This window comes from Abramis brama (assembly GCF_963993115.1).
Source record: "Abramis brama genome assembly, chromosome: 7".
NCBI classification, from domain to species: domain Eukaryota; kingdom Metazoa; phylum Chordata; class Actinopteri; order Cypriniformes; family Leuciscidae; genus Abramis; species Abramis brama.
The window spans coordinates 22838332-22861374 of record NC_139969.1 but is presented as its reverse complement, the minus strand read 5'-3'; the positions used below and the strand labels follow the sequence as shown (position 1 = coordinate 22861374).

The 23043-nt window shown below is 36.0% G+C and overlaps 1 protein-coding gene across 4 annotated transcripts in view; it reads right to left on the bottom strand.

Moving 5' to 3' along the window:
* The window catches only part of col15a1b (collagen, type XV, alpha 1b), a 52091-nt gene that overhangs the window by 15939 nt on the left and 13109 nt on the right, over nt 1-23043 (bottom strand). For 2 of the 4 annotated variants that reach the window (XM_084118927.1, XM_084118928.1), the window contains exons 1-12: nt 19620-20055; nt 14889-15436; nt 12292-12366; nt 11998-12096; nt 6050-6158; nt 5240-5280; nt 4335-4508; nt 4097-4123; nt 1622-1675; nt 1422-1508; nt 1186-1248; nt 938-1069 (exon numbers count right to left, since the gene is read on the bottom strand). In XM_084118927.1, coding sequence (XP_083975053.1) covers nt 938-1069; nt 1186-1248; nt 1422-1508; nt 1622-1675; nt 4097-4123; nt 4335-4508; nt 5240-5280; nt 6050-6158; nt 11998-12096; nt 12292-12366; nt 14889-15436; nt 19620-19863 — 1653 coding nt within the window. In that variant the 5' untranslated portion in view covers nt 19864-20055. Of the gene's footprint in view, nt 1-937; nt 1070-1185; nt 1249-1421; nt 1509-1621; nt 1676-4096; nt 4124-4334; nt 4509-5239; nt 5281-6049; nt 6159-11997; nt 12097-12291; nt 12367-14888; nt 15437-19619; nt 20056-23043 lie in introns of those variants that run through there. The other 2 variants (XM_084118929.1, XM_084118930.1) reach the window with 1 other exon arrangement.

Genomic DNA, 23043 nt, shown 5'->3' with positions numbered 1-23043 from the left:
AAAAAAGTTGCAATTACCTTTATTAATTGTGATTATTTTCTAACAATTCTGATTTTTTTATTCTTTTTTATTTTTATTCTTTATTTATTCATGAGTTTATATCTCACAATACATACATTATAACTTAGTTAGATAGAAACTCGCAATTGCAAGAAAAAATTTCGCCACTGTGAGATAAAAAGTCGCAATTACCTTTTTTAATTGCAATTTTAGATCTAGTTTATATCATCTCACAATTCTGTGGAAAAAAAACTCAAATTTGCAAGTTAGGTAATCGGAATTGCAAAAAACAAACAAAAAAAAATCTACTCAGAATAAACTCACAATTGTGAGAAATAAAGACAGAAATGGAAGATATAAAAAGGTTAACGTGTGACGGAAAGCCATGGTGAGTTTTTGCCTGGGTAACGGAGAAAATACATGCATAAATACAACACTGTAACCTAATCCAAATCTCAGATTGCATTTAGGCAAATGAGGAAAAGCAGAAATTGTTGGAGAGAAAATGCTGCCTTTTCCAACCTACTAGTTCAGTGACCTGAACGAACCAGGGCACTGCCTGTCCTTTACCAAAACCCGAGCCAAACCCTGAGTCAAACCCAGAGTCAGTGCCAGACCCACTAAACCAGTCCTCAAACTGCTGGGTTATCGAGAGAAGGAAAGAAGACAACATGAATCAGCTAAGGACTGTGGTTCAACCATTATTTACCAACTCTAGGTCTTGAGAAGTGCTTGATGGGGAATTAATCATTTATCTGCTGGCCTGCATTACTTATTTTACATAGCTTCATTTTAAGTTGTCTGAGTGCATTAGACATCAGAGGTAACTTGAGATGACAGTCACAACATAAGTACGTAGATGGGATATGAATTCTAACAAAATGTAAATTGAGACTTTCTTCAGCAACTGATTTAAAAGAAGAGAGAAAATACTCACAGGAAGTCCAGGTTGCCCATCTCTGCCATCCTTGCCAGGGGCACCTGGAGGTCCAGGGAGCAAACCCCCAAAGCGGCTGTTGGGACCAGGTGGGCCAGGTTTCCCAGGAGGGCCTGGAGGCCCAGGTGGACCCTAGAATACGACATTATCATATATAGAGATGGATAAACATTGACAATCCTTACTGTTAATTGCCATTAAATACATTATGTAACAATGTCTTCAAAACATGGTCAGATTTTACTCACTCTAAGACGTTCGGTATCAATGTCAACATCTCCAAATCCAGAGCCGAGAGCATCAAATCCATACTGTCAGTAAAAATTTAGATACATTTTAATAAACAAGAATCACAGTATGTGCACAGAATTGTACATCAGATTTAAAGTAGCCAAAGATTTGAAATATGCATGCTTTAGCAACAAATTCAGTTTTTCACCCAATATGAAGAAATACTACCACACATTTTGTTCAATGTACTCACTGAAACTTTAGTTGGGTTGGATGGCCCTGGTTGTCCGGGAGGCCCTGGTGGACCGGGCAATCCAGGTCGACCCATCCCAGGATCACCCTAAAAAAGATAGAAATACAGGATAAGAAACACAAGAGGGCATAGCAGGAAGTGCTTTCTACATTTTGGATAATCACATGTTTGGGAGGCAACTCAACTGCATTATCCCTCACCTTTTCTCCTTTAACTCCAGATTCTCCAGGTAATCCTGGAAGTCCTGGTGGTCCCTGTATTAAGATCAGCGAAAACAGATGTAAACATGAATCCATGAAACTTCACATAACATTCTATCCACCTTATTTTTTTAACGTGGAAATAATTCCTGTGAATGTATAAGACTTCTTATTCATTTATATTTTCTTTTTTATTAAAATATTAAAACAAAAATAAACCACAACATACAAACAAGGAACAAATACTGTCAGCACTATATATAAATATTGCAAATATCCACATAAAGAGACTTCTGATTTATTAGCCATTAACTAAAGACTAATAAAGTGCAGTAAAGCATTACAAAACAGCACGTTTATGATTACGATAATAAATTAAAATAATATGATAATAAAAAACAGTTAACAACATCAAGCAGCTGACACCGGAAGCACATTCAAGTTAAAAATGGTAGCGCCTGCTCTAACATTAAAAATAAGATGGATTAAATTCAAATTAGTAAATATTTATGCAAGCAAACAATGTTTTAAACGAAACAAATATGGGTATAAATCACAGGATATGAAACTATCAAATATGAAATATTTTTACTCTTTTTTTACATTAATTTTTATAATGATTTCATTTTATTTGGTTTGTAAATTGTAGGAATCAAATGATACTTTTCTTCTCTGTAATGCTAAAAAGACCAAAAGAGATTTCATGTGCTCTATTTGAATGTCATCTGGTTGAAAGATGTATGCTCTCTGTCCATGTTCATCCCCTCGTTTAGTTAATTATCCTGTTCACCTGTGGTCTCCTTAATCCTCTCATTAGTTCCCTTTGTGTGTACTGTACCATGTATTTAAACCCTGAGTTCTTCTTTAGGGGCTGTTTACACAACACCGTTTTCAACTAAAAACGTAAAACGTTTTTTCAACTAAAGCCCGCAACACTGTGCGTCGCCGAGGGAGTGTTAGTGAAGTGCAAGGGCTGGAATGAAAATCCCCAGCCACAACCCCACCACTGTGGATGTGATAGACATGGCCTCCGGAGACTAGAGAAATTGATGGAGGTGTTTGAGGATGTAAATTCCCTGTTTTATCCTACACCCACTGGTCCCGCCCAGCCCTTAACTTAATATTACCCCATTGGTTCTGCCCAGCCCTGAATATCCTGTCTCTCTGCTGGTTCTGCCTAGTCCCTTGTCACCTGTGATCACTCCCAGCGTTCCTCTCCCACCTTTTCTGACAGCCAGTTCCTCAGCTCCGCCTCCGCTAGTCCTCAACCCATCTGCATCTCCTACACCAGTTTGTGAGGAACTACCTTGGAGCTTCAGTCCTCCAGCGCCGCCTAAACCAGAGGATCTCCTGGCTCCACCTCCAGCCTCTGAACCCAACACTCCACCATGGCCTGTCAACCTGTCGGCTCCACCTTGGTTCCTCCCTCCGTCAGCTCCACCAGAAACCATCATCCTTACAACTCCACCGGGCTCACTCGCCCCACCGACTCCGTCTTGGTCAGACATCGTTCTGCCTGCACCTTCGGCGCCGCCTTCGTCCTTGGTTTCTCCAGCTTCGCCTCAGTCCTCTGGTTCCCTGGTTCCACCTCGGACGCTCATCGCCGCGGCTCCACCTCAGTCTCCAGTGCCAGGAGTGTTGCATGGGCTCTTCGGCTTCTCAGCTCCACCTGGGTCTCCATCTCCGGTAGGGTCTCTATCGGTCGTCCCCAGGTTTGCCAAACCTCCATCATGGCTCCTCCCTCCCTTGACTCCTGCTGCTCCTGGCTCCCCCCAGACTCCTCCCACCCTCCACTCCCCCATGGACTGTTTTGGTTTTCATTGACTAACTGTGTTTTTACCTCTCCTATTCCACGCCCTCATCCAGAGCCCCCTCCCTCTTCTGTTGGACAGTTTGCAGAGCGAGGACACGCCTTCCCGGGAGGGGGCGAACTGTAAGATGTATGCAATGTGTCATGTTTTTGTTTCAGTCAGTTGGTCAGTGTTCATGAGTTCATCCCCTCATTTAGTTAATTATCCTGTTCACGTTGTGGTCTCGTTAATCATATGTTCCCTTTGTTTGTACCATGTATTAAACCCGGAGTTCTCCTTTTATCACTGTTCGTTTTCATCTATGTTTTACATAGTTGTTTTCTCCTGTGTTTGGATTTGATCATTAAATACAAGTATTAAAAGTAAATAAAAGTATTAACCTTGGACTATGCATGTAGTGCACTTCATTCAACACACTGTATCGTGACACTGGTCATCTCAGAGCAATGCTAAGGTAGTTTTCTTTGTTCTTATGTTTCTAAAGAATCAAATAGTTATCATATATTGAGTCCTACCAGAAAGGATTTGTTCAATTAACAACAATAATGTGCATGATAATGTCAATATATTAATTCAACAAACTGTACTAAATGGATGTCCTTCATGCCTACATTCAGTACATATCAGTCTAATACTCTCTGTATCTAAGCAAATTGTTACTCACTGGTTTTCCATCTTCACCTTTGCTTCCCTGTAAAACAAGCAAGAGATTAATAAACTGTTAGCTCACTCAATCTGCTGTATACTACTGGGATATGAAATGTTTTATAATACTATGTTTACAGATAAAAGGTTAGACATCATTATCATATCCTAGTCTCACAAAGTAGCAAAAGTGTAATCAGTGCATATTCAATAACGTCTTATCATCATAGAGGAAAAAATACAGGAAATAATCATACAGGTTGCCCATCTTTCCCTGTTCTGCCTCGTCCTCCTGGTGGACCCATTGGTCCTTGTGGGCCTCTCTGTCCAGGCTGACCTGAATGTCTCGGTGGAAGAGATGGTCCAGGGGGTCCGGGGGGGCCTGCAGGTCCAGGTTCTCCACGCTCCCCTTTTTGTCCCTGGCCTGAACCCTGAGACATTTCAAGAGGAACCACTGTACTTGAACATGCAGGATTATTGCATAATTTTAAGAGCATTACTTGTATTCAAAAGTAAATATCCTTTTTGCTATTACAACCAGGGTTTGAAATGAACTTTTTCAGTACAAAGAACATAAAAAAATTAAGGATGTTGAAAAATAACAAAGACTGACAGTCATTTGTAGTGGTGTCCGAAACCATACTGGACATTATTGAGTGCACTCATTCTTTCCCACATTGCACCGCAATAACGAGTGTACAGCCGATGTACGCTCAATGGCTGTCCGAATTCGCTCACTCGTTTTCATTCACCTCTTCAAGTGAATTGTATTAGTGAACTAACTTGAGGGTTTAGGGGGGCGATTTCGGATTCAGTCCATGTCTTTTCTATCAACCAAATGCTTTGTAATCTTTGCTATTGCTTCAATGCAAATGAACAAGCATGCCGTTATTTGTTGCGTAGTGTTTACATGTTTAAGTAAGCCAGATATGCACAGATTCTGCGCAATACGTTGTATTTAATATATCATGATGATCCACGAGTTAGTCTGCGCAGATTTGGCTTACACGTACTTCCCCAGCAAAGTGAGTAAACATAATAAGTAACACGTCAAATTGGCTACTGATTTGACAGCGTTACCTGGCACAGTTGATTTTTACCCGCATTTGGCGGGTGTTAATTTCAAACCCTGATTACAACATAAATTAAGTGTATCACTTACATCCCCTGTACTCTCCCCCGTTCCATCTGTGTGGTAAGTCCCTGAAAGAATTTACAACAAGCACTTTACATAATCAGATATAGACCATTTTAATATTAATATTTAATTAGTTTGGAATAAAGATTTTGCAATATTTATGAAACTCTTATGCTCACCAAGGCTGTCTATTTAAATATATTTTAAAAAGTAAATTATCCTGTGATGGCAAAGTTGAATTTTCAGCATCGTTACGCCAGTCTTCAGTGTCACATGATCCTTCAGAAATCATTGGAATATATTTTTGGTGCTTGAGAAACGTTTCTTATTATTATCAATGTTTAAAACAGTTGAGCCGCTTAATATTTTTGTGGAAACCATACATATTACTAAGAATTCTTTGATAAATAGAAATTTCAAAAGAACAGCATTTATTTGAAAAAGGAATCTTTTGTAACATTATAAATGTATTTCCTGTCACTTTTAATCACTTCAATGTGTCTTCCATCCTTTCTGAATAAAAGTATTAATTTGTAAACTTTCTTACTCCAAACTTGTGAATGATGTAGTATAACAGTTTCCACAAATATATTAAGCAGCAAAAACAATGTTTTCAATATTAATAATAAGAAGAAATCAAATGTCATAATGAATTGTAGTTTATACTGATAAATAAATGCGGTCTTGGTGAGCATAAGAGACTTCTTTCAAAAACATTAAAAAAAAACTTTTGACCAGTAGTGTACTAATATCTAGAAAATAATCAATATGAACACTCACAAAAGAGGCAAAACAAAGCGAATTGTTTATCTTATTTAAAGAGTGTCCGCTCACCTCTAAGCAGCCTTTCGTCTTTAGGGGTCACATGTCCTGAGAACTCCCCCTCTTCCTCCTCAGGAGACACAGTGGGCGGGGCTTGCACAGGAGAGGTGGGTCTATGTATCTGTATGCAATAATACACCAACTGATACATACACTCTTACAACATAAACTGGAAATAATATATGTAGACTACACATCTATTTATGATGATTATTGTTTTTTTGTGTGGTAAAAAACACTTCATTAAAATTGTATTTAAAGGTCAAGTGTGTAATTTTTTCATGAGTAGTGGTACCACATGGAATTGCAGGTTTCTAAACACTCCTACCACCCCTATCTGATCCACGTCTTCCATCGTTTGAACAAACAAGTATCCCAGCCCTAAACACTGGCTATGAAACACCAGCGTTGCACTAGCCAACTTGAAAAAACTTAATAACAGTAAGAGAAGTCTCTGCCAGATGCTGTCAAACTCATTGATTAAAAACTTTCATGTCTCTTGTGACCAGTCGGCATTATTTTTACCCCTCTGTTTTGGAGTGCCATATTTGAATGTACAGTATGTGAATTTAAAGCAATCATATTGCTTCAGAAGACTTGTATTGAACAAAATTTATAGTGTTATTTGATCATGTGGGGACATATTTTTTGGTCCCTATCAGAAAAACAGCTAATAAATCATACTAAATTGTGTTTTTCTGAATGTAAAATGTAAAACAAAAGAATGTAAGGTAACACTTTATAATAACTGCACACTATTAATCATTAGCTAAGCATTAATAAACAGTTAATTCATCATTTATAAAGCATTAATATACATTAATAAGCTGTTTATAAATACAGCTATAAATGCTTTATTCTTGGTTTATAAGCATATATATAATGTTTAATAATTGTATTTTCATACTTTATTAATGATCAATTAATAACTTTATGAATAACTTTATATTAATAACTAAATGAAGTATTGCTTTATTTACAAACCAGTTATTCATGAGTTGTCTGATTCATAAGATCACTTAGAAAGTGTAAGTAAATTATTAATAAACTATTTAAATGTACATTCATACATCTTAAATATTTAAATGTTCTGTATCACTGTGTTATGTTTGTTTCCTTTTTCTGTTTAGAAGATAACTGAGCCTTTACATCTCCTTTGTAAATCTTAATGAGGCATAAATAGTCCTCACTTTAGATTAGCTCACATAGTAAACTGACCACTACTAAATGCTTTATAACTTTTATTAACATTTAGCATTTATTAACACACTAAGTGACTACTATGTCTGAATAATAAGATGTATGAATGTACATTTAAATAGTTTATTAATAATTTACTTGCACTTTCTAAGTGATCTTATGAACCACTGACAACTCATAAATAACTGGTTAGTAAATAATGCAATACTTCATTTAGAAATGATAAATGATTATTAATAAAGTATGAAAATACAATTATTAAACACATTATAGATATGCTTATAAATCAAGAACAAAGCATTTATAGCTGTATTTATAAACTGCTTATTAATGTTTATTAATGCTTTATAAATTATGAATTAACTATGAATGTTTACTAATGCTTAACTAATGATTAACTGTCAAATGTAATGAGTTGACTTTACTTAGAAAAAGTGAGGAAACTGATTGCCTTAAAATTTCTAAGTACAGTAGTGTATTCATTTTTAGTTGGCAAAATGTATTTAATTTAGCAAAGAAAACTTGTTGATCAAGTACTGTTAACTCAAAATCATTAGTTGTGTTAACTTATTATTAGTGTTCACATTACTAGGAAAATCTTAGGAAACCGATTGCCTTACCGTTTTCAAGTAAACTGAACTAAAAAAATAATAAAATATGTTAAGACAAAAAGCAACCACAGATCTTTGGTAAAACATTATTTATTTATTACTCATCAATTTTCTTCAGGCATTAAAATGTACCAAACAATGCCATTCTGGAACCCCTTACATTCGAAAAAATGTTAATTAATGTAAAAATATGCATTACAACAAATCATGACTGATGAATAAACAAAGAATACTGATAATCTTTTGACAAGAAACTGAATAGCTGACCCTGTAAAAATCAATGTTTGCTTAATTTTGACACTTAGAAAAACATATTTAACAGAAATAAGTAAAACGGTGCTGTTTAAAAAAAGAAGAAAAATTTCACCTAAGGTTGACGGGTGACAATTTAACACTTTAATTAAAAAGAATGTTGACTTCAGTGCAACAACAAGCTTTAAGGGTTAGTTCACCCAAAAATGTAAATTCTTTCATCATTTACTCTCCCTCATGACGTTCCAAACCCATAAGACTTTGGTTAAACTTTGAAATACAAATTAAGATACTTTTTAATGAAATCTAGGAGATTTCTGTCCCTCCATTGAAAGTCCAGGTTAACAAAACTTGAAAGATCCAAAAAGGTTATAAAAGGCATTGTAAAATGAATCTATTTGATTTTAGCATATTAATTCTTGGATCTTTTAAGTTTTGGTTACCTGGACTTTTAATGGAGGGTCAGAACAAAAATATCTAAATGCGTGTTTCAGAGACTAACCAAAGTCTTATGGGTTTGGAATAACATGAGAGTGACAAACTGATGACAGAATTTACATTTTTAGGTGAACAATACCTTAAACACAATCTCAAACAGCCTTCGCTTACATCAACAGAAGGTTTTTAAGTGAATGTAGGTTTGGTTTTAGAGATTTGTGTCCAAGGGAAAGAAAAACTCTGAATTTAGCGCATAAATCAACATGGCACCTGGAAAGTTTTCAAGATCATCCATGACTATGGCTCCGTCTAGAATAATGCTGTGCAAGAAGACTCCAAATACCGATAGTGCTTGTGGAGGGAGAATCCTGGCTGTTGTCCCTTGTCACGGTCAGAATCCTGATTAAAGAAGTTTTGGGTGTGTCAATCACAGTCCTAATAAAAACAGGAACAGCAACATTAAAATTACATTACAAATGTAAATCCATATCCAAAATACAAATAACAAAGTATCGGGTCTACATACAGCTAGCAGAGATGAATTATGCTTGTTTAAGTACTGTCTGAAACAGACAAAAAAAATAAAAATAAATAACAACAGTATAATAATTAAGAACTTGCATTCGACAAAATGTTGGAATAAAAAAAAGGAAAATAAAGATGCAGAGTTTGCATGTCTGATCCAAGATAAGAGAGTTGAATGAAGCATATTGAATGCCTATATGTAATGTGTGGAGAATCAAAGTTTTTAATGAAATATACAGAGAAAGTTACCTGTAAACATTTGTTTAAAAAAAAAAAAAAAAAAAAACAGGTTTCTTTTCCAAGAATGAGAGGAAGGCCATGAAGAACTGGGCATGTAGCGGTGATGATGCTAAAAAAAAAAATATTAAATTAGCTAAAAAATATAGTAACAAAAGAATTCAGTGATGTCAGCACTCTGATAAATATGTTACAACATAGAATGAAATAAGAAAAACTGAGCTAAAACAGTACCAGAGTTTTAAGAAAGAAGCATTGACAAGCTTACCATTTAATTTGCGCAAGAAACTCAGAAAGTCTCTTTTCAACTGCCACTTTTTTTAGTTTCGAGCAGCATGTTGATCAAGCGCTGAGAAGAATTATTGCTTGAGGCTTTTGATTGTGATGCGATTAAACTCTGCATTGATCTGTGAAAGAAAAAAAATAGTTAAATATACATTGGGTTTTTGGTTAATGTGTTAAAGGGATAATTGTTTGGTTTGCATCAACATGTTGGGAATGATTTCTTGTTAAATTCATCTTTAATGCATTAAATAATTTGAAGGAACACAAACAGTTTGTGTGAAGACATGGAATTGGACTAGTTCTGGTGCAGCTTCCATGTTTTAAGCGACACTGCCACAAAAACAAACACAATACTCACATTTCCATTGTATATCTCATTCCATAAAACAATTCCTGCAAATTAAGAAAATAATATTAATCTACATGTCTCATTCCACAAAATAAGCTCTGCAATTTAAGAAAATAATATAAACCTACTAAATTCTTACTATAAAGATTTATATTTTTTTTTATTACGTATCACTGCGTAGTGTTCAAACATATTGATCTAAAGAAATCTAAAAAAATTAAATAATATAAAATATAACATCCCTGTTCAACACATCTAAACATCCAATAGCTATACAATCAGAATAAACATTTTCCTCAGTCTAAATTGTACGCACAATAAAAACATCTAAAACATAAAAAAAGTTTCTTTACTGAATACATGCAGCCAAATATCAGTGACTTGCAAATGCTAGACTGCTAATTTCGATTAGCACAATCCAACAATTTCAATAAAATAACATCACATCCAATATCACCATGTAATGCTAAGTCATTTAATCTGATTACTACACGATCGATTAATGTATATTAGGCAATTCAGAAATAAAAAAACTGACAAACAAGCACCAACTCACCTTTCCATGTGCTTCTCCCCTCAGAATCCATTGTGAATTGACTCCACCTACATGTAGAACTGCGCATTGACCATTCGAAAATTTCACAATACTCATTATTTTAAGTAGAGGATAATTTAATCTATTAAGTTTAATAATTTTCCATGCTAAAAAGTTGTCGTTACTTAGTTAAACTCAGTAAGGTCAACAAACTTATTTAAAATAAGTTATAGTCACTAAATTTTATTTGTAAGATCATCAGTTACATTTGCAGTTATTATAAACGGTTACCGAATATGTAAATGCAGAAAGTTTTCTGTGAGGGTTGTGTTTAGGGGTAGAGTTAGGGTTAGGGGACAAAAAAAAAAAAAAAAAAAACAGTTTGTACATTATACAAATGTCTATGGAAAATCCTCATAAAACATGGAAAGCCAATAACATATATTTTGAAACAACATGATTTTTTTGTTTGTTTGTTTTTTGGGTGAACTATCCCTTTAGCATTAGAAAGAATGGCACACTTTACAAAGTGTGCAAAGAAAATAAAACTGCAACACTTTTGGCTCAACCCCGATGGATACTTCGAAGATTTAAACCCTTTTAATGTCTCTGAATATTGTAACAAAACTTAACCCCCTGGAGGGAGAATGAACCTCTTTGTTTCCTGTTTGGCAAAGATAAATAAAGCAAAATTTGTGCAAATAAATAATTACATTGACTAAAAACACACATTTAAAAAAAAAAAGAAAAAAAAAATACAACAATTATTCCTCCGAATGTTTATTTTGTTTATTTAATTTGTATCCTTTTTCTATTGTATTTGTCCTATTGATTGTAATTTTTTTAATGGTATTACAGACTGTTTCAACTCACTGTTTTTTGTTGACAGTGAAATTGCTCTGAAAGAACAGATTTAGGGGTTGGGGGTCATTTGGGGTCTTTTATGAACGCATTGACAGGGGACCCCTTACAACATTTTGCTTAGGGCCCCCAGAAGTCTAAGACCGGCATTGTGTGCTGCTTAATATTTTTGTGAAACAGGCGATAATTGTTTTTCAGGATTGTTTGATGAACAGAAAGTTCAAAAACAGCTTTAATTAAAAAAAAAAAAAAAAAAATTTTTGTAACAATATGTATTTACAGTAACTTGTGATCAATTAAATGCATCCTGCTGAATACAATTATTAATTTATCTCTTTTTAACTTACTGACCCCAAACTTTTTAACAGTAGGGTAAATGAATGCCTAATAACAAATAAAATCAATTAATTGTTAATGGTATTATGGTCCAGGATAAAGTATGGATTTAATAAATTACACCTTAATTTTTTTTTTGAAAGTACACAGTAAGTGCTAGTGATGGGAACACATTTTTTCATGACAAAACTAGGTAATTGGATTAATATAATTTATTTGTTTTTCTAAAAAAAAAAAAAAAAAAATCTAAAAATTAATTAATTTATATTTAATTTAATCTGGTTATTAGATAATATGTTGTAATGTGTGCAATGAGGTGCTTCTGTCTAACCTTTTCTTTATCTTCTTTCTCATTTGTCCGACCAAAGACTTCTTTATGTCTCCCATGCTCTTCTTCATCATCATAATCACCATCACCACTTCTGTCCCCCTGCAAAACATTCAGCAGTGAGTCTGCTGTGCACATCACGAACACCTCCACCACAAGAGGGAGTGCCAGCTCAAGAATCATCCCCTTTCAATCTACTATTAGAAATTTGCCTGTCTAAAAATGGTCCAAGACAGTGTCATTTTATTCTGAGATGAATAAGAGTAAAGAGACAGAGAGTAACGAAAATGCGCTCACGCTGGGGTCATCCTCCTCACATTGCTCTTCTGCTGGCCTGGGGTCTGGTTTTATCACCAGCTGTTGGATAGAGCCCTGACAGTACAGGAGAGAAAGAGAGAGACAAATGTGGGGGTTAGTTGTTCAGCCATTTAAAACAAAATCAAGTTGCTTGTGTAAAAGATTGCTGTGTACATATACCAAGTAACCAAGTGGTTACTCACAAGTGGTTACTCACACGGCAATCATAAGCGCTGCCTGGAGCTGTAAGAGCTCCTGTCAGAAGGAAATCTGTTATGTTATTTTCATTCTAACAGCACTTGCAGATGTGCCAGCAGCGCTTAAGGGAAGGTAATCAATTTTGTACAGTTATCAGCAGGCTTTCAGATGAAGCACCTCCTACTTTACTCATTAGGATAATGGGTTCTTTCGGCCATGCACATTCATTGAAATACAGCAGAGAATTATGATGGCCATTAGCTACTTTCATTATTAAAGACATTATGAAATGTCATGGTCCAAACAACCGTGAAACAATGACAATGACTTATTCAATTATAGCCATTACAGATAACACAATAACTTTCATTAGTATTACCTCCGATAGGAAATATGAAATAACAAAAGCTCAAGAACAAAACTGACAAACCTCACAACAAGGGCACAACAACAATTACAACTCTCTAGAAGTTTGAACCGGAGACATTTTGGGGTATACTAGCCATGTTTAAAAGTGTCATCATTTCTGTCTGCAACTGTACAGAAGTGTATGTGAGAGTTTCATTGTTCGTCGTGGTCTTCTTTTCCTGAGGGAGGCCCATTGCATTATACCATTCAACACAAAGGATTCTACCTTCCCGAAGTCTTCTCCATGCCAACAAGCCTCCATAAACACAATAACACACTCATGGGACAAAAGCTCCTCAGCTGGAATAGTTCAAATCATATGGGGCAGAGGACAAAACTTCTGAGAACTTTTTGAAATCATGTTTGATATGGTCGGTGTGGTAGAATTCGAATGTGAATAAATTAGGGAATGTTTTTTTATTTATAGTCAACTAATGATTTTGTAAAGTAATATTTTTAAATGTTTCATTATTATGTTATGTGTTATAATATATATATATATATATATATATATATATATATATATATATATATATATATATATAAATGCAATCAACAATGCCAACAAGTCAAAAATATTAAATTATCAAATTACTAAATGATTCTCCTGAAAGCTCCAAACAGGTATACAGTATGCACCAATATTAAAAGTCTGGGCGATAATGGCTAAAAAAAACTATTAAAGCTTAAAAGAAATCCAAGTTATGACATAAACAGGTTTTAATGTCATAATTATGACTTTTTGTCTCATAATGTTGAATTTTTAGTTCTTTTTTTAAAACTTTTTGTCATAATTATGATTTTTATCTCATAATGACTTTTGTTATTTAATCATTAATCAACTTTTTAACACATAATTTAAACTTTTCATGTCATAATAATGATTTACCAAAATTTTTAATGTGGCAGAAATAGGCTTCCTTAGAAAACCGATAGATAAATACTATTTAAATTCTGTACTATTTCGTTTAAATATACAAAATAAAACACTAAAACTAAAATCTGAGTTGGGCATCACAACATTATAATGTACAGTATGAGAAATGGATATTCAATTTGAGATTTGCTAAAGATTACATTTAATTTATTCACAGATTTAATTTATTTTACAGATTCACTTTGAGTGTTAGATGAGGGCAAAGGGAAAATGAGCATGCACAATTAATCCAATATCAACTGATAACAATAAATTAAAATGTCCCATCCCATTTCAGATTATAATCACAGTAAACATCATCACTCAAACAAATGACAGAACACTGCCTCTTTGAACAGTTCTTACTTCTCCCTGCCTATACAGTCTCATGTTGCTCTTCACTCTTAATAATAAAAGTTCCAAAAAGAGGTTTTCGCAGTGATGCCATTGAAGAACCATTTTAGGTTTCCCTAAGTTCCCTAAGTCCCTAAAAGAACCACGTGGCGAGCAGGACGAGGCCGAGGGCCGTGAGAGATACGAATCACGCCACCGGCCTCGCGCCGCTCTCTCGCGGCCCTCGGCCTCGTCCTGCTCGCCACAAACCATTTTTTCTTAGTGTGAAGAACATTTTAATAATCTGAAGAACCTTTTTCCACTAAAGGCTCCAATATGTTGAGCGTTTTGTGCAATGGAAAGGCTCCATGGAAGCTAAAGGTTCTTCATGGAACTATTGATGCCGATAAATAACCTTTATTTTTAAGTTTGTAGGTGGCTGTGAATAACCTCGAGCACCTTTTTGATCATGGATCAGTGATAGATGAAAAACTGTCAAGGTGAATGTGAATGTCATTGTGCCCCAGTCAATTTACTAAAAGCACATCATATGCATGAAATGCACATTATATCCCCAGTCAAAATCAAAACAAATTATGAGACTTAAAAGCAAAGAACAAGGTAAATATGCAAATTTGACTTTCAGCTCATCTTTTATCATCAGTTATGATTTGTGAGGTGTTTAAACAGTATTTCCTAAATAATGTTTCTGAGTTTTGTGAAAATGTAGATGGTGACATACCACAAATCTCTCCAGGCCAGTACTGCCCGCATTTGCCACAAAGATGCCTGAGCCCGGCTTAAAGCTGAGGGGCTGCTGGCTTCTCTTCAGGGGTGCGCTGTGGAACTGCTCACAGTCCATGTAGAGCCGAACTTCCTCATGCTCGACAGTCAGCGTGAAGCGGTTCCACTGCTGTGTCATGTCAGGCACTTTAAAGGAAGCCACCTCCACGGTGGCAGCAAACCCTGGCTCGCTGTAATACAGTACAATCCTCTGGGTCTTGTCCTCCACGGGCGTCAGGGCCAAGCCCAGGTGTACGATCTTCTGGGAGGGATCTGTGATGGCAAACACGACCCCTCCTCGAGAGCTGGAGGGCTTGAGGGTGATAATAATGGCAAAGTCCATGAAGAAGGGCTCAGGTACAAAGGACTGGGTCAGTCGACCTACATTAGCATTAGGCCCAAAATTGTAGGCAGGGAAACCCTCGTAGCCAGTGATGAAGGACACAGAAGGAGGAAGAGGGACGCCAACTAGCTCAGTGAGCACTAGATGACCCTTGGAACCTCGCTCTGAAAGAAATCACCCAGTAACAAGGGGAATGATTAAAATGAAGGACAATACACACAGTCATAATATTCCTTCTCACAATTTTGAAAATATGTCTCCTAATAAATGAACAGTCTAAAAAAGTGTTGCAATGAAGACTAGAAGGCCCTACACACACATATATAAATTCCATTGTTCTTTTAAACAGCATTTCATGTTTATTAAAGGAAAAGTTCACCAAAAAATGTACAACTTGTTTAAAATTTTCTTTCTTTTGTGGAACACAAAAGGAGAAATTCTGACTGTGCTGATTACTCTTTTCCCACTAAAAGAGTCATGAAAAAAATGTTTTTTGTGAGAAACAAGACAGAAAATTACAGTGATTTCCTGGTATTTTTTACCCTCCTGTGAGCTGTTAAACATTTGAACATTTGAGCTCATGAACTGATTTTTTTTTTATATTTATGATCAACTAAATTATTGAAAAGATTGAAAGTACGACTAGTTTCTGAGTACATTTAATCCTCCATGATTACACCGAGGAGAACAAGAGATGTTAACGTTCAATGACTGACAACTTAAAAATAATTTTAAAACTTAAATCGCATAGATTCAAAAGATTTATGAATGCAGCATACGAGTTGCATAAACAGCTTTGACACATTTTTTATATATGCTGCTTTTGCTTCCTTTTTAAGCTTTAAAGATTTAGCCCTCATTCATTGTAATTGCATAAAACAGAGCATGGAAATTAATCTTCAAAAATTCTGTTTTCATTGAACTGAAGTGCATTGAAGTGTTTTAATGACAGAATTTTACATTTAAAAAACTGTATGGTTTTTCAATTACAGAATTTTTATTTATTTATTTATGCATGTTTTTGTACGGTTCTCGGTAAAAAAATAACCCGCACCATTCTCAACCCATGGTTCTACTACCCGAATGACCTACTACTTCCATTAGTACATTAGACACTTTACTATCCCATAAGGCCATGGGAGAGGATTTATGAATGGCAGTGAAGCAACGCAACTGACGCAGGTAGCTCATGTGACAGTAACAAAATGGCAAATTTAGTACGTCCGAATTTCATTCATACTAGCCATATTCATACTATATAGAATTTTTTTTTTTTTACATTTCAATTGCATTTACATTTCAAATTCAAATGTAGTACCTACTCAAACAGTATGCAATTTCAAATGCACAGAGAGTTCTGCTAATGTATGTTTCTGATGATGGATAAACTCAGCATGTGTTTCACATGAGAGTTGCTGTCCAATCAATTATTAGTATGTAAATCTGTTGCTGACATCACTGTTCCTCACATTTTGGTGTGTTGCACACAGTTCAGCATGGCAAGCGAAATATCCTGTCTGGGAACTGGCTTCCCAATACATTACAACAGAGATGGTCAAAAAAAAAGTGGTCAAAACACGCTCTTTGTAAACTTTGTTAATTGTGAGTGCCATATGCAATGTACAACTATTATGACTAATTATTTACGGCATCATTACCCGGTTGTTGATAGCGCACAGGCGCACGTGAGACCAAGAAAGCACACCTTGCCTTCTGTGTACAAATAAAACATTCATCGCTAATTCGGACATACGCAAAACAATAACGAAAGTACTGGGCAGGGCTCGATGGCCCGGGGCCAGCGTAAACGACGCTCGGGACAGTGCAGCATCGTCACAATAGTTTATCATTTGCTCATGCTTCTAAGCCATGCCAGTCTAAACATTAATGTGCAAGAAGACGTGAAAGAGAACTTTTCTATGCGCAAACATCCTAAGTGCACACATGAAATGCTGCGCCTCAGTCAGCGTGCATATACTGAATTGAATTCTCTTTTACGTCTTCTTGCACTTAAAACAGACAAATTCACACAAAATGATGTCAACATCACCGTCTTGGTGGGTATCATAGCAAAACATAATTGATTATGTCTTAAATGAATGTAAACAGTTGAGAATGTGTACAGTATATTGGATCCGTGCATTGTCTTAAAGCGACAGCAACATATTATTCCTTCTGCTGTCTGTGTTTTTAATGTTAATCAAACAACAAAAGAAAAAGAGAAAATATCTCACTGCTCTTGACTTTTCACACCGATTTTGACAACATCCTTTGTCTAAATCCTAAATCCTTTGTCTGTTTCACATTATTATTATTATTATGAACACATTATATAGACAGTAAAACATTCTCATTATGGCAATGTCAAAGCTAAAGACTCCTCAAACTGACATTAAGAAATAATTGCTGTTTCAATCTGACATGAGTTCTAATGATGATAATGAGGAACAATAGCAAATAAACAGCTCTACAGGGCTGCAGGGCTTCTAGCAAATGCTCTATCTGACTGATAGTAAAGAGTTTCAGAACTCAGAACAGGAGATTAAGAGAGAGGATCCTCTTTATATATGCATATATCAGCCGTAGGTAATCACAGTCACACTGGCTGCCGGAGCTCATATAAGAGTTGCGAAATTGTTAGATTTGATGATGCATGTGGAATTTTGTCTGATCCTTGACGCTGATCCTCTGCGCTAATTTGATCAAATATATATATATATATATATATATATATATATATATATATATATATATTTAAATGTTGTAGATTTATGAAGCAAATGAGAATCTATAAAATTATTCACTAGGTATTATAAAAAGCTCATATCTTATAAGCAATGTGTAGCCTATAGGTAGCGGCGTAGTGCAACTCTATTCTGTGGCTGCTGGTCTGGGGCTTCTGTTCTGAAACTGCTGGCACAGTGGTTCTGCAGCTGGATATATCCCAGAACGTGCAGAGACAAGCGGAGTGATACAAACAGTGAACAGTCCCAGACAGTGCTTAAGATGCACAAATCTTAAGGAATAAATGAGATCTTAATTAAGGAACACGTCTGGACCCCAGGGTTAATTTCCCAATCTTCCTCTATGCCTGTAATCAGCAGGTGGACCTGTAACCGACGCCACCAGCGACCCCAATTTCCAGAAAACCTCCTGCTGCTAATCCTATTATTGTAATATCATGTGATAGGGATTTAGCGTTATTCTTTGAGAAAAGCGAGCTCATCAAACACCAGGCTGATCTCTCTCACACAACGGCACAATTAGAAACATTTTAGAGTTGGAGTTTCGAGTAAAGTTGCACTTATCTGTTAGCCTCATGGGTGAAACATTATCTCAGTAATGATTCAACTGCACAGTAAAATCCAAATTACATTTGAATAAGTTAAACTAACAAGACAGTAATGATACACAATAACACCTTGCGTAGAAAATCTCTCCAGTTGGTTTATAACAAAATATATTATGAAATCCTCAATAAAACTAATTACATTTAGTCAACGAGGATCTTTGAGTCTTTGGGTTAACATTGAAAATGGCCGTTCACTAACATGTTTCAAAACTTTCCACTTCCCTTCATCTCCCATTCCCACACAGTAAAAAAAAACATCTAGTTAAATTTACGGTAAAAAACTGTCAGCTGTGGTTGCCAGAAATTCACTGAAAAAATACTGTGAAAATGTTTCTAAACTTACAGGATGCCTGTATATTTGACAGTTTATAACCACACATTTCATTAAGTGATATCATTTTAATATACCTACCTACTTGAACTATAAAAATCTGCCTTTTTACCTTAAAACATACCGATAACCACAACAATACAGAAAGCCACAAGATGAATCAGAGTTCACTAAATGTGAGTTCAGTAAATGGCCTGTCCACTAAACATTGCCAATATTCATATGGTGCACAAGATATAACACACATCCAAAGATAAAACACCATCAGGGTAACACACAACACTAAAATAATGCAACAAACATTAACTTAACATAAAATGTAACACAAAACATACTAATATACATTAATGATAACAAAAATAAGAAGAAACCAAATTATTTAGTAATAAATTATAAATTATTTAAATACAATCATATTGCGAAATGCAGGGACTTCTGGGAATGTTCTTTTACTGTTTTTCACCATACATTTTATTTTTTTTTTTACTTGCAAAAACTTAAATTTTACAGTATTTTACAATTAAATTAAATATTATGCAATAAACTATGTACATTTTTCACCATATATGGTAGGGTGACGTACAATCAACAGGATTTATCGTAGCATTTTACAGTATTTTTCGGTAAAAATTACAAACATTTTTTAAAGCGCACCGACACTCACCACTCCACATTCTGAGAGTTTTCTTAGCTCTGGGTTTGCCGGATCCCTCTGTGGGCTGAGGAGGGGAGGTTGGGAGGGCTATGCTCTCCTCTGGTGCCATAGTGATGGGTGCTGGTGTTGTGACAGCAGGAGTGGGTGAGATCGTCTCTGAGGCCCATCGAATCCTGAACCACTGGATTTGAGAGGAGACACTGACCAGGCTCAGGAGCACCAGACAGGTCAGCGGCAGCACCGGGACCGCCATGCTGCTTGGCCGAGCAAGGTAGATGAGCGTTGCAAAACAGCCAGAACGTGCTATGTCGCTCCTCCCGCACGACTGCTCTCTGTACCCCCTAGGAACCCCCTCGGTACCCCAGTGCACCACGCAGACTTTGGTATTCAGCAGGGCAGCCAAATGTCCGATTCTCTACGCCATCATAATGGGATTGTTGAACACACACACAGGGAGAATGCACAGCCTTTGAACCCCACCTCGGCCCCCTCCTAAAACCCCCTCCACCTATTACCACCTCTGACAAACATTCAGCCCATGGCAATGAAGTTTGCTTACAAAAAAATTAGGATTTCACAACAGTGTGCAGCTATGGAGAGCTTTAAAGCTTGCTAAATGTTTTTCTTCATCTTATAAAGATATAGTGCAAGCAATGTCACACTGAATACAGGGAGAAGCACACTTCCATAAGAAGACATGCTGGTTGAATATTCAGTGCCACTAGGATTCAATTCTAGTAAAAGTTCAGGAAAGTAAAGAAAGTAATAAAACAGAGCAGCAGTGCAAGGATTCATTAAATTGATCAAAAGTGACAGTAAAGACTTCTATTTCTAATAAATGCTTTCTATTCATCAAAGAATCCTGGGAAAACTATCATGTTTTAAAAAAACAACAACATTGATAAGAAAACATGTTTCTTGAGACACTAAAGACACGGGTCAGTACAATTTTTACATAAGTCTCTTATGCTCACCAAGCCAGCATGTATTTGATCAGAAATACAGTAAAACAATAATATTGTGACAATGTCAATTTAAAATAATTGTTTTCTATTTGAATATATTTAAAATGTAATTTATTCCTGTGATGGCAAAGCTGAATTTTCAGCATCATTACTTCAGTGTCACATGATCCTTCAGAAATCATTCTAATATGCTGATTTAATGCTCATAAAACATTTATTATTATCAATGTTGAAAACTACGGAGCAATAGGGACCTTTGCAAAAATAAAAATATACAGACAAAGGTCCCTTTAGAAGCTCCATAGAAAACAGTTGTGCTGCTTAATTATTATTATTATTTTTTAATTGTAATACATTTATTTCAGGATTCTTTGATGAATAAAAAGTTTAAAAGAACAGCATTTTTTTTTATAAAAATTGTTTTTAACACTATAGATGTCTTTACTGCCATTTTTTAATCAGTTTAAAGGTGACATATTTTGCCCCTTTTCACAAGATGTAATATAAATCTATGGTGTCCCCAGAATGTGTCTGTGAAATTTCATCTCAAAATACCCCCCAGATAATTACAGCGCGGCAAATTTGCCCCTTTTTGGGTGTGAGCAATAACACGCCGTTTTTGTGTGTGTCCCTTTAAATGCAAATGAGCTGCTGCTCCCCGCCTCTGTTCAGAAGACGGTCGATTCTCTACACGCGCTTCAGATACAATAACAAAACACGCGAATAATCTCACTCATACAAAATCTCAGAAATAACCAGTAGCGGAGGGCAGCCTTACAGGGAGACTCCTGGGTTGCCACTTTTAGACTGCACCTGGACGTTTCTGAATGGTTAGTGGATACATTTTTGTAGTTGTTGTGGAGTTACATTAATTCATCTGTTTCTTCTGTGCTTGTCTGTGCAGCCAACAACAGAACAGTTTGCATGTTTTGCTCTAACTTTTGCCATTGCGTTAGAACTGTTACACTGTTGTAAACCAAATGGCGTCGCCGTGAGTGGAAACGTGCAGATTGAGGGGCGGTAATATTATAATAAGATCCCCTTCCTACAAGAAGGAGAGCGAAATATGATTGTCTTATTTTTTTGACATGCTTGCAGAGAAAGGCTTACCAAAACAAAGTTACTGGGTTGTCACTTTTCACGTTTTCTGGGTTGGTAGATGGACATGGACCCGATTATAGCACTTAAACATGGAAAAAGTCAGATTTTCATGATATGTCACCTTTAATGCATCCTTGCTGAATAAAAGTTTTAATGTTTTTCAAAATAATAATGATTAAAAAAAACTTTAGCCATCAGGCAGCTATCAGAAGGGCAGTCATATTCTGGAAGGCCTCTATGTCCAGGAACATGGGAAAAATAGGAGTTTGTATTCTGCAAGCACAGGGAAAAAACAGGGCATGGAAATATTGAGCCAAACTCATCAGCCAAGTCTCCACAGTTCAGTGATCACAGCACATCAATACAGTGACAAAGAGAGTCTGTTCTGATCCATAGAGTGACAGTGTGTGCTTGAGATTGTTGCAGATTGTTAAGGTTACAATCGCGTTGTTGGGAGAAGAAATGGATTCATCTTCACGTGGACCTGAAGGACCAATGGGGACATTTCCACTTAAACTATAAAACTATAACGATAACAAGCATATAGTGAAACGACATCATTGGAATCACTTTCAGAATATTTTTTTTCCAGCTGGTGATGAATGATAAAAACATTGACAGCCAATCAGAATCTGAGCTTAGGCATCTAAAGCGTAACACGACGAAACTGCAGAACGCGCTTAGAATAGACAGAACGCTATTGTTATAGTTATCTTTATGGTTCTTGGTGTGAATGGGCCTTAATACTTTAAGACTTTTATTTTTACAGTAAAACATTAAAGAGTGGACAACTCTGAGCTGAACAAATAAACTAGTCAGATTTTATTAACAGTTACTTGCCTTAATGCCCTTCAGCCTTTAAATCCACTAAATATATCCGATGTAATTTACCAATCTGATGCGTCTCTACATTCCTGTTCATCCCAGTATAATACATCCTGCTGTGTGTCAGCTTTTTATTTGGAGTGTAAAGGTCAATAATAAGGAAGGCAGAGGGTCAGCTTGCCATAGCGTCCCATAGGGCTGGGCGGTATGACGGTATATATCGTTACCGCGGTAGAAAATGTCAACGTAACAATTTTTTTTATTCCGTGATACCGCGACATGTAAATAAGTGGGCGTGGTTAACTCACGTGCAGCGTGCGAGAGACTGAGACACTGAGATTTGTCAAAGAAACATGGAGAAAGCAGATCAAGAGGATCCACAAAGGAATTACGTTTTCTAAAGGGTTGTTGTTAACGTGATATTTTCGGGGGGAAAGGTGCAGCAGTCAACTAGAGCAGTGCGGCACCCGTAGGCTACAGTTTAGAGGAGTGCACGATCGCAACGGGGAAAGCATGAAGCTTACTTGACAACAACAGTTCAT